This window comes from Puntigrus tetrazona, chromosome 9, assembly GCF_018831695.1.
Source record: "Puntigrus tetrazona isolate hp1 chromosome 9, ASM1883169v1, whole genome shotgun sequence".
NCBI classification, from domain to species: domain Eukaryota; kingdom Metazoa; phylum Chordata; class Actinopteri; order Cypriniformes; family Cyprinidae; genus Puntigrus; species Puntigrus tetrazona.
Genome location: NC_056707.1, coordinates 12140948 through 12153512, shown reverse-complemented (window position 1 = coordinate 12153512; position 12565 = coordinate 12140948). Strand labels below are relative to the sequence as shown.

Sequence of the window (12565 nt, the reverse complement as noted above, 5' to 3'; positions counted from 1 at the left end):
CATAAGCCGACGTGTACGGCTCAAGATGCCAATGGTTATTAATTAGCATCTCGTTTGCAAGCGGGGCATGACAGGAAATGGAGGATAGCGCACAATGCCGTCATTCCCCGCCTAGGAGGCCAGTGCTAATTGGGTCAGCCTAACTGGCTCCTGAAGAATCATGGGACGAATAATAAATTGAGGTGGGGTGGGGGTTACAGAATCGCTCCAAGCTTTAAACTGTGTCATTTTCGTGTTATAAGACGATGGCCTTGACTGAACCTATAAAAGAAAGGCTCGCTTTTATCAAAGGAGCTTTGATTTTCCACTTACACGATATTTGGATATTCTGCATTTGTTTATGTTTTTATTATTATTGTTTATTATTTCCTGTCTGCACCATAAAAGGTCATAAACTGCTGCGCATATACTTCGGCGGATATCAAAATTCGCACAACAGCAGTTTTCTTCCATCTAATTTGAGAGACACCAAACATAGATGAGAAGAAATGTTTTTTTCTTGGCTTTCCTGATCAGAGGTTTCTCCAGGTTTCTTTTCCAGCTCAAAGACGAACGGAACCTTGAATTACTAACAAAAAACAAAACCTGTGGCCTTTTAAATCACTTGTGGTGAACGGGAAATATGAGCGGTGGTGACAAAACCTCCCACAAAAAATGGCATAAATAGCACTACTGAGCAAGTGTACTGTTGAGAAAATCTGGTTGCCTTGACCACATCATCACAATGCGAGCACACAACTGGTTATTGAATCCAGGCTCCACGGACCAAAAGAAAAAAAATGAACATTGGTTCCATGCGGGCATAGAAAGCGCCCACAACAAAGAGCTTTTGACTTTCACCACTTTAGATGAGCCAAGTCAGCGCAAAATATAACCTACAAAGGCATGACAGCAGGAGTTCAGAGAGCTGCTTCGGTTAGGCATACCTGTGTAACAAGAGAAAGACAGGAAGCGTTCGAGCGGAAACCGACGTTTGAGCAGGTATGGATACTTTGAGTCACGAAAGATGCAACCAAACAAGAAAATGATGCATGCATCGTTATGAATACTATCTTATGCGTTGTACCATAAGCTGCAAAGCATCTAACTTTGTTCTTTCTTCGTGTCATTTGTGGACTGCAGAATGACTATACATTTGTCTTAGAAGACAAATACAACACACACTCTAACCTAATTCACTGTGACCGCACATTCCTTGCCTTTATTCATGGGAAAGTCATCCTGATATTTAGAGAGGGAAAGCAGTAGACAGAAACAAGTATGACTTAAGTGAGAATATAAAATAAACAGAACCACATCACTTGGCCGGGTGTGGTGCCCACAAAAAGCAAACTGAGCTTTGGATCCAGAAGCTCTCTCTCTCTCTTCCATTTATTGCTCTAATAGTGAGAGAAAGGAGCAGCAGCAACGTCGCTGTGGAGAAGGAACAGACTTGGTGGCACTACAGGGATTTTCAGTGTCACCACAAGTTCCACTGTAACAGCTTTTTGGTAAGCAGAATAAAAGCTGAATGGGTTTTCTAATGCCACCATTCAGTGAATTTATGACAATGCTTTGCCCTTGTGTCTGTGTGTAGATTTGACTACAGATTGGGAAAATGCTGCCAGTGATTCCCAACTACTTTGGTACTTAAGCAGGTTTGAGCGGCAGTTTGCGTAGATTTCACAATGACAGGGAAATATATGTGCACATGTGTCGTCTGTCAAAATATAACAGGGAAATGCATCTAATAAACACAAATCAACTCAAATTAGTTTTTTTATTTATCTTGTGAACACGCTAAAACACAAACCTGCTGTCTCTTGTCCTACAGTATCGATAATGAGATTTACAAATACTAAATACAATACTTAACTTAACAACTTTTTAGCTTATTTATTATCTAGTATCACTTATTATTACTGTTTTTATTTATTATAATGTATTTATTTGCTTAACTCCAAGCACCGTGTCTTCTAATAATAGGCTATTTAAATTATTATTTGTATGCAATTATTATTTGTATATATTATTTTATTTTAAAGTGTTATTCTGATTTTGTATTATATTATGTAGTATAATATAGTATAGTATAGTATAGCAAAGTATAGTCTATTATTTAAAATGTAACACATGTTATTATTATTATTATATTATTATTATATACTAAAACATCAAACTTAAATGTTAAACAGTATGCTAAATAATATTATATAATGTAATATAATATAATATTAACTGTCAGTAATTACATAATAATAATAAACAATATAACAATACAGTATATGCTTTAAATACTACTTTGAATAATCTATTAATTGATGGAGTTGTGGAAGTAAATAGTATTGCATTAATATTGTATTTAATGTTTGTAAATCTCATGATGGATACTGTAGGACAGGAGGCAGCAGGTTTGTGTTCTAGCATGTTCACCAGATAAATAAAAAACTTGTCAAGCTTTATCATGGAATGCAGACCTAGTTTTCTTTTGCACATCAGACTCTCAGAATATCGTGTTCCTGTCTAGAAATCGACTGTTCAATGAGTGTCTCTCTCTCAGTCACACATTAGTGTTTTCTGATTGGGAGACCTGGCATGGGCAACCCAACAGACTTTAGCACTAGTGCCAAAGGGCATGTTCCATTGGGGGAAGGGAGGAGGGGGTGCTCATCAATCTGAGATGAGTCCTGTGGCCCTCCTGTGCAGGGTGGTAAATGTGCAGAAGGGTAAAGTGGGATAGAACACCCCTCCTGGGAGATGGAGACTAGCCATATGGCCTTCTGGCTGTGCCAGTAACGCTATCATGGACAAGGACTTGAGCGTTGACACACGGAAACACGCACACACATACACACATTATGGTTCATATTGAGTCCTCTGTTCATGTTGCATCCTGTTTATTGAGGACTTTTGTGTGAAAGGTTTTCGGAATCTTTGATCTGCTAACATTAGAAAAATGCATTACAAACTTTCCATTTGTAACAAAAAAGAAAAAAGGATGTTTCCACTAGAGTCTAGTCTGGTTTTGTACTGTCATGGTCAGCTAGCAGTGCAGAGCAGTGTGATAGGTTACTTGGATCTCAAATGGATAGTTCTCCCAAAAATGAAAATGCTGTCATTATTTCCATCCCATCGTAATGCCAATCCAGTCCTATATGTTTTTTGTACATAAACTTAAGTTTTTCCTTCAATATAGCTCAAAAATGCCAAAATCGGGACTTCGGAAAAGGATAAAGTATTAAACAGACAATGTCTGACCATCATTTTGAGCTATATGCAGTTAAACGAAAGGCTAGAAAGCCTTGTTTGGTTGGCAAAATCATAATTAGCAAGATAGTCAAGTAAACGTCAGTTCTGTTTAGTTTCACAATGTAGAGCGATAGAAATAAAAAAGTAAACTTCTAATGAGTGCTCATATGATGAGACATGTTTTCGAACACATGGTCTTTTCATTGATCATTAGTGAACAGAGTGCAAGGTTTCGGACCACAGGCGTTTGTGAAAAAACCTCTGAAGTTGACAGATACCAATGAAGCTCAGATAACTAAAATGGACACTGATAAAAAAATACAACTTAAATAGCAAAATGATTAATTTATTATGTAAAATTTCCTACTTCCAAAAATAATATAATCAGTGTAGGCGTTATCCTCCCACCACCCACCTAAATGATTTAGGAGCGCCCAAAATATTCTGTGCGGGACCCGGTATTTGTTTTCCGCCCATGGTTGTGTGCATGGATGGAGACTTACCTCCTCAGGTGATGGAAGAGCAGTTTCATGGTGTTGTGGTTGGGTTTGGGGAGTTGATGGATCAGTTTCTTTAAGGCTTGAACCTTCTGTGTGGGCTCCTTAATTTCTGTTGGCAGGGAAGAGATGATGAAATGTTTTGATTTGGGTATTGCTCCTTCATTTGAACCTCTAGGTTCAGAGAGAAGCTAATGTCTTTTCCATCACTTTTTCATTAACATAGCTCATCTAACATCAAAATTTTCCCCAATACTGGACCATTACCCCTTTCTCTATTAATTATAGAGACATGCTCGAGAAGGCCACATGCAGAATATGTCCCATTCCAAACGGCTGACTTATCAAAACGCCAATATGTAATCGAAAAGATTACTCCATTTATCTGATATTTCCATCCTACTTTTGATATCATTTAGTTCTTAATTATGCTACTTTTAATTTCCTTTAAAACTTATGTACAACTTAATCCCTTTTTAAGCTGGCAAAATTAGCAGCATTTAGTCTGTGCTTATGCAGCTGTGTTATGCAGCAATAACCTTTATGCAGTTATGCAAACACATTTAGTACAATTGCATGGTTATCTGACACCATTACATTTCTAGGCAAAATCATTTTGATTCTGTGCAATCACTTCATGAAGCATCTCACTTTTAAATGGATGCAATTAAAGATGTTGTAGAAAAATAACCCAGTCCGCCTGTAAAATCAAAGCATAAACACCGCTAAACTTTTTCAGTCTGGCTTTCAGTTTTGCTACATGAAAGCACATGCGATTGCTGCTAATGGTCCGTAATAGTCCACGTCCATTAAAAGCTGTTATGTTGTAACACAAGCTGTAACCGGTGACCTCTTGACCCTGCTGCTCTTTACATGTCAGATGGCTGATGACCTCATGGCAAACTCCTGAGAGGCACCAACCTGTGCGTTGACTGTTCTACATCAGCGTCACCACCTGACCTTTGACACTTCGAAGTTCCCTGAACCCATTATGATGGATATAGCAATACAGCTGATTGTATTATTTCGAACACTGTTAGTGTAAAGAAGCTTGTATGGTAAACTAAGTAAAAGGATAATTTATTGTTGATAAGGCTTTAATTTGGAAGATTAGAGGGCATTTTAATAATTTAATCAATGCTTTTGATCAATATCATTATGGAACCTGAGCAGATGTTGAAATGGAGCTTTCACGGGGCCACCTGTGTGCACTCCAGACTCCCTCGACTCAAATTTCACCGTAACGGTTTGTTTAAAAGAGTATTAACAGCCCTTCAAGATTATACAGCCACGAGTTCCTGCCAAATATACGCTACCATTCAAAAGTTTGTAGTCGATAAGATTTTTTTGATGGCTTTGAAAGTCTTTTATGCATGCCTAGACTACATACGTATATTTGCTTAAAATACATTACAATCAGATTAAGATTTATATAATAATTTTAAAATATGTTTGCACATTTCTTAATGTGATGTCAAAGCTAAATTTTCAGCAGTGTCACAGGATCCTGCAGAAATCATTTTAATACGCTGATTTGGTGCTCAAGGAGTTTTTTCTCGGTGTGTGTGTGTGTGTGTGTGTGTGTGTGTGTGTGTGTGTGTATAAATATATATATATATATATATATATATATATATATATATATATATATATATATATATATATACCGGACTCACTACAGTAAACCGGACTACACTACAGTACTGATTGCTTTGTATATACATCAAGCAGACCAAACAATTGTTTTTTGTGATAAATTTCGTTTGACAAATCCTTTTAATACTTTATTTAATACCTATATAATGCTTACAAATTCATAGTTTCATATCACAGTTCCATTAAAATTCTCACTTATACAGGAATCTGTTGACATTCACAATTTTATATGGGAGAGAAATTTTGAGATGCTGTTCAAAGACCTTTCATAGCATGCAATGGATTATAGGTGGCCAAAAGGTAAAAAAAAATTCCAATAAAATAAATAACGCTTAAGTATTACTGTAATGATTTACAATCATTATGAAACAAATTTGCAACACTGTAAATCAATTTATATCAATTTACACATTCTGAACAGAGCAAAATCTCATCTGTCTTCCTTCCTCTAAGAAAACATCACTGGTTATTCCTACTGTGGCTGGCTAACAGCTACACCATGCTATTCATGGGATGTGCCATGGAAGGGAGCTGGCAGTAGTTATGCCCCCAGTCTACTGTACTGCCCAGGATGCCCCCTGGGCACTAATGGAGCAGATGTCTCCGTGTATACACCGCGCTGGCACAGGCTCTGCGAGCAGATGCCCCTGTCAGATGCCAGGTCTGTCAATTGAGCACAGACAGAGACCATGTTCTAGGACAGAGAGCGAATCTCTGACCCGCTCCTCTAGGTACCTCTAGCAGAGGGACAATGTTTTGTGCTTTTTAATGGAGTTAACTATAAACATTAGGGCTTACAACTGTGCATACGATAACCTAAACCACTCAAAATAGAATGTTATCATCAATTTTAATGCCAAGGTCACATAATTAGCGAAACAATGTGTGTTACGAACTAGAGTTCCTCACTACAGTTTTTTTATCAACATTTTGTCATTTACGTTATTTAAGTAATATCTTTTTTTATGAGTTTCTCTTCAAGCATTATCTCAGTGGAGGCCGTTAGCTTTCTTTTGGCTTTGACACTGCATGGCAGTCGGCCTGTAAAATATTTAATCTAGTCATTATTGCTGGCATTATTGCTGTCATTAATTACTTTGCCTTTGGTGGCTAGCATATTGGAGATGGTCCCTTGTCCTGTATTTTGGACAGATGGTGGGGACAGTGTCATTAATATAAAACTCGTTCAAAATGCCTATACCCTAAATCAGCATGAATTCACTATGGTAAGCATCGGTCTTACGGTACTCTGATCAAAGGGGATTGCTCTTAAAATAAAGGGAATGTTTTGACAAAGACGAAGAGGGGCAAAAATACATAATGCATTTTAATTTTATTTTGGTAAAACATAGGAATGCAAACCTCTGTTTAAAAATTATAATATGATATTTTTATTTATACACTTGCCTTTTTCTATGTTTATATCTATTTTGATAATGCAAATTTATAAAAAAAAACACAAAAGGTGCATCCATTTTATTTAAATAACATATTACAATCTGTATTTTTTTCATACATTTGTCAATCATTATTACAATACAGAACTAAAACTATTAATTAATACTTATTTATATTTAGGCTAAATACTTTTTGGAAGGCACCAATTTAGAAGACGAGAGTGTAATATTTTAAAAACAATACATTCTGTTTTTTTCACTGTAATTTTAGGCATCATCGTTAATTTTTCTGTGGTAAAATGACAATGTCACTTACTGACATTACAGTTCAGATGAAACATTTTTATGTACCCAGGGCTGCAAAAATGCAGCAGAGCCACTGCTACAGTGCACACTCTATAAATCAAACACAGAGAGCGAATCATTGTTTTCTGAAAAGAGCTGATGTACAGTAAAGAATAGATGCACTTTTGGTTACAAAAATCTGTGAATATAATCCAATTACAAACAATGAGACCATCTTTACTGCAGTACAGCTTTGCTTCTCAGGATAAGCCCATCTGCGAGCTTTGTCTGCGGGGCTTCTTTAAGCCCGTCAAGGCAAATATTAGCACACTGCAAATAGTCCTGCAGGTTATGATTAAGATTTTAAATGTATCCCAATTGAATACTTTGCTTTATGAATAACAAAGTCTTAGAGGATCGGCGCTGTAATTTATTAAACATGAAAAACTTCTTGATGAAATATAGAGACTGGGAAGAGATTTATGCATTTGAAAATATTTCTGCATGCTAGCTTTGCATGGCAATGAGGCCACGTTGCACAAATGAGGAAAGCTGCATAGAATGTAAAGGCTTGTGATTCACAGACTGAAGTTTGAACTGTCAGCTGAAAGAGCATAACATCAGAACAGACAAACAATTATGTTATGACAGATGTACTGTTTGACGCAGATCTGATTGGCATTATTTCAGCACACTTTTACAATACAATTGTGGCACTGTGCTTTCTCACAGAAAAAAGTCGAGCTGGAAATCTTACAACCTCGCTCTTTAAAATACGCAATCGGTCATCTTCAAATGTGATATAACGATACAGTCCATCTGAATGAACTTTCCAGATTACTACACAAACGCTGAATTGTGTGTGTGGGCCCGGAGAACAAAGCCTCCATTTGTCAACAAGTATGTCTTACTTTGTACAACAAGGCGAGCTTGTCTATTGGACAGGTGGCAGGACAATGTCGCTAAGATACCAGGCAATATGAATAATAGATTTAGTCCATCGTGAGCCAAGAGCTGGTGCCTGCCACATCCACAACAGGCACCGAGTGAAAGAATGGAAAATTAGGCCAACTGTTCACCTGAGGACCCTGGGAAGCCCAAATGTTGGTTTGCGGGAGCGGGAGTGCGTACATTTTAAATAAACATACAGATTGCAAGCGAGAAGACGAAATGTGCTCTGAGCATCTCACACACAGATCGTGAGCGAAGGGGCGTTTAAATGCTGGCGAAGTCTTAAGCCTTCAAGATTGCATATTAATAATTTGCCAGAACTTCCAGTAAGCTTAAATTACTTGAGTTCCACAAGATTTCCAGAAGCAGCGTGCGATTGGGCAGCTGTCCTAATTGAATGGATCCTTGTCCAAAGTACCGTTCCAGAGACCTTTAGTTAATACCACCCATTTAAAGGGCAGCCATGGTTAGAGGAGCTGTCCTCTTTTGACAGTGATGGACCAATACAGAAGACCTGAGCCACTCAAGTATCAGCTGGATTCACTGAAATTGCTTGTCAGTGGTCTAGTGAGATCAATGAAACAGGATGTTGGGCAGTTTCCGTAAATGAAATGTAAGACGAGCTGCAAGGTTTATTAAACCATGCCAATGTTACAGAGGGGGAGGAGCTTAGTAACCTACATACTACAAAAGTCTACAGTGCAAACAATCCTGTCCTACAGAACATTAGAGATGGCTTATTCCTGTCCTGCCATGTGTATAAGTTAATATAATATAAATGACTTACGCAGAGTTCCCACACTTTCATAAACACCAGATTCAAGGACTTTCAAGGATTTTTTCAAGCACCATTCATTTTATATCAAGCATCTATCTAATTCACATTCGAGCATAAAGCTTCATGAAAAACCTCTTACAGTACTTAACATTTCACTTAAACATAACATTTACATTAAAAATGTCAGAGTAATGAGGTTTTGAATGTGTAGGTTCCATAAATTTAGACCATTTTGAGCAGTCTAGTTTTAAGGAATTTAATTAAGTCCATTTAAAGCCACTGCACATTTCTTTTTAGTACCACAGTTAAAAAGTTCAGGAGCACCTTCTGATCAATAATCAGAAATTCTGATCAAATATGAGATGATAATCGACTCTTTAAAGTAATTTAAAGTCAATTTGTTTTTTACCTTTGTAATGACATGTTTATAAGCTATTTATAAAAGTTATAATAAAAAACACAGAAAAACAAAGAAGTTATCAGTAAAATTTTAAAATATTTTTTTCACAAAAATGGAGCAAAATCAAAGTCACTTAATGTTAGTTTCTTGTTTAATGATCACATTTGCACATTCACTTAATAATCACTGAAACTGTCCCTCTTATTAAGTTATTATAGTCAATGAAGCTGCAAAAACAAGTTGTAAGTACGTTAAAGCTCCCCTCAGCGCAAACGCAAATATGTTGATCGGATCTGTTGCACTGGTGTTCTGAAATATTTTTCATACCAGCACGTCATAGTTTTCAGTCGCAAATGCACTGCAGGTTCACGCAGGGTTGCCAGGTTTTATAAGCAAAATCCACCCAAATGCTATTCAAAACTAGCCCAAATGAAAGCTTTTCAGTGGTGTTCTCGGTACAATATAAATTGCGTTCGGGTGGGGTAAAATACATGTTTTCCGACGGAAAAGTGGCTAACATTATTGGGTTCGCTTCAGCCCGTGGACATGAAAAACTTCCTTTGGAAAGAGCATCAAAGTAGCCCAGTTCATGGCAGCACTGGGACTGTGCATCAGCTCACATGCTAAGGTTCTTTTTTTTCTCGTGCTACATTATCTTCACCCCCAATCATTAGCGCTGTTTAGTTTTGTCTTTGACAGTGCAAAGTTTTAACATAGCACAAATCTACTAAACAAAATGTCCTTGAATCCATGTGTCTGATATTCAAGTACTTTCAAGAGGCGAGGGAACCCTGCTTACAAGATTGGGTTAGTTTTAGAAAAAAAAAAATCTATATTTAAAAATTCTGATTGAATTAGGAGGAGCACTTTAGTACAGGGACCATTTCTTACTATTAACTAGTTGCTTATTAACATGCCTTTTATTAATACAATGTTTTCAATATAATTATTAATATAATGTCTTTTATTAATATAATGTATACTGTACATGATCATAATACTAGACTATACTCAAACTTAACAACTACCTTACTAACTGTTAATAAGCAGCAAATTGGGAGTTTATTGTTTACATATTGCATGCAGCAAAAACAGTAGAACAGTAGTACATTATAACAACATACCCATACCCTCCGTTTGGATGAGACATTTTGCAGGTTGAACTAATTATACCTCCTGCTATTAGGGGCCTTTTACAGTAATAATTAGTTGTCTAAACACTATCTGTAAGTGATCGGGCTCATCTACTGATTAATTGGATACAAGCAGTTTGCTCTACTCTGGCCTACATGCAGCATGAGTAAATATTTATTAGCAATTTACAAGATCACCCCAGGCCTGTTCCCATTCTGTCTCACGCATATCTCCTTCCATTGGGGATATACTGAGGTGCTGTGTTCATAATGATATCCCTGCACTTATTACATTGAGCACGCTGGCCTTTTGGTTCATATCTAAAGACTCTGAGATTATAAATCATTCATTGATTTAAACAAACTGCAGAGAAAAAAAACTTAAAGTTGCTGAGAGTAATTTTATTAATAAAATTAAACAAGTATGGGATTTGTAGGCTGATTTTCTCTAAAAAGCATAGATATACTGTAGCAGATATAGTCTCACTAGCAAGACATTGACAGGGAGGTTCTGGAAACCTGTCTGAAAACAATCATGACTTCTGCATTTATGTTTGGGGATACCATCCTAATCCAAGACTCTACAGGGCCACAAGAGGGTGCTAGGAAGTACACTTGTATTTTGAGAGAAAAAGATTTATTTTATTATCTTCTTGGCATTAGTAAAATTACATGGTTGAGGTCAGTTATTTATTTATTCAAATGCTTTGTCTTTTTAATTCTTAGTGTGCATTCTGTTTGTTTTTAAAAGATCTCTCATATGCTCAGTAAGGCTGCATTTATTTGATCAAAAATATGGTAAGAGTAATGGCAAATATTAATGTGAGAAATTATGGTAAAAAAGGTTTTCATTTTAATAAAAATAGTCTTCAGTTTTCACATGAACACTTGATCCTTAGAAATCATTCTAATCTGCTGACTTGGTGCTCATTAAGCAATGTTAATATTTTTGTGGAAACCATTAAACATTTTTTACAGGATTCTTTGATGAATGCAATGTTTAAAAAACAGCACAGTTTGAAATAGAGATCTTACAGAGGTATGCCGCTTACGCTCATTTTAATGCAGTTAAATAAAAGTATTCATTTCTAAACTTTTGAACCTTTATTACAATTCTGGGTTCTTGGCTTTAAAAGGTTTAAAAAATTCTATTCCAAACTTATCTTCCGTTATTCCTCTTCACAATGTTTGGGTCAATAAAGTTGCAATTGCGCCTACAATGTTCTCAACTGCCTATTTGCTCTATACTTACTCTCTATGCGCTGTCCCGTATACGGCTTAGTACATAGTTTATCACCACTATGTAGTTCACACGGCCACTAATCTGAAAGTGTTTGTTTTTAAACTAACAGAGCTTCAGAAACCGAACAAGTCATAAAACAAAAGTGCAGGACAAATGTTGTTTTAAGCACAAAGGTACATACATATATTTCACAAGGTACATGCCTTTCAGAAGGTAGATTGCCCAAGAGAAACACACTGGCGTCAGCTGGACGCTCGAGATGAGGCCCTGAGTTTGCTCTGTGCTGCTGGAGGGAGGTTACACGTGACACTAAGGCCGATCTGGTGACAGTTTCTGTCTGGACCACAGGCCCTGACTTTGCCCTCTGGCCTGAGAAATTCCCCCATTCCCCAAACAGTGAGTTTGAATGATCTCAGCACCTCCCTGTCAAAGAGCGACCCCTTTTGGCTGACAGATCTGCAAGAATGCGTCTAAGAGGGTCAATCCCAAATAGCACGACTCAACCCAAGAGTGGCGAGCGGTTTAGCCATCCGCGGCTTGAATTACAGTTAGGAGGACTGGGTCAAACTAAGCTGTAAACCATCAATGGAAATAACCCGATGCTGCTGTGGAATACTTGAGTATTCCGAAGTCTCACATCTCTGGGAAAGGTAATTAATCATTCCTTGTAATACATTTTAAGGTTCTAATCCCAAATATTTGTAGCAATAACACTGATTTGCTCGTATCGATTTCAGTACTTACTGATGGCTTCCACAAACAAGTCGAAAAAACGAAAGGGAAACAGGGGCTCTGGCAGTTCACGGAAAAAACATCTTTAGCGCTCCGGTGATGACATGGATGTCCTCCCATTGGCTGTCGCCCAAGTCAAGCTCCTCCTCTGGGGAAAGAGAGACACAGTCGGAGAAGCCAACAGAGAGAATTAGAACAACAGTCGTTTGATGAGGAAATTAAAAAATGCTAATCATTATGTCAACGTTAATACGCCCTTGAGAGC

At 37.2% G+C, this 12565-nt stretch overlaps 2 protein-coding genes across 2 annotated transcripts in view; one reads left to right on the top strand and one right to left on the bottom strand.

The window, feature by feature from the left end:
* Positions 1-12565, top strand: part of gtdc1 (glycosyltransferase-like domain containing 1) — a 103831-nt gene that overhangs the window by 41449 nt on the left and 49817 nt on the right. The window lies entirely within an intron of this gene.
* LOC122351360 (rho GTPase-activating protein 15-like) overlaps positions 1-12565 on the bottom strand; it is a 33743-nt gene that overhangs the window by 2461 nt on the left and 18717 nt on the right. The window contains 3 exon segments of the mRNA XM_043248390.1: positions 3732-3837; positions 12313-12379; positions 12381-12448. Coding sequence (XP_043104325.1) covers positions 3732-3837; positions 12313-12379; positions 12381-12448 — 241 coding nt within the window.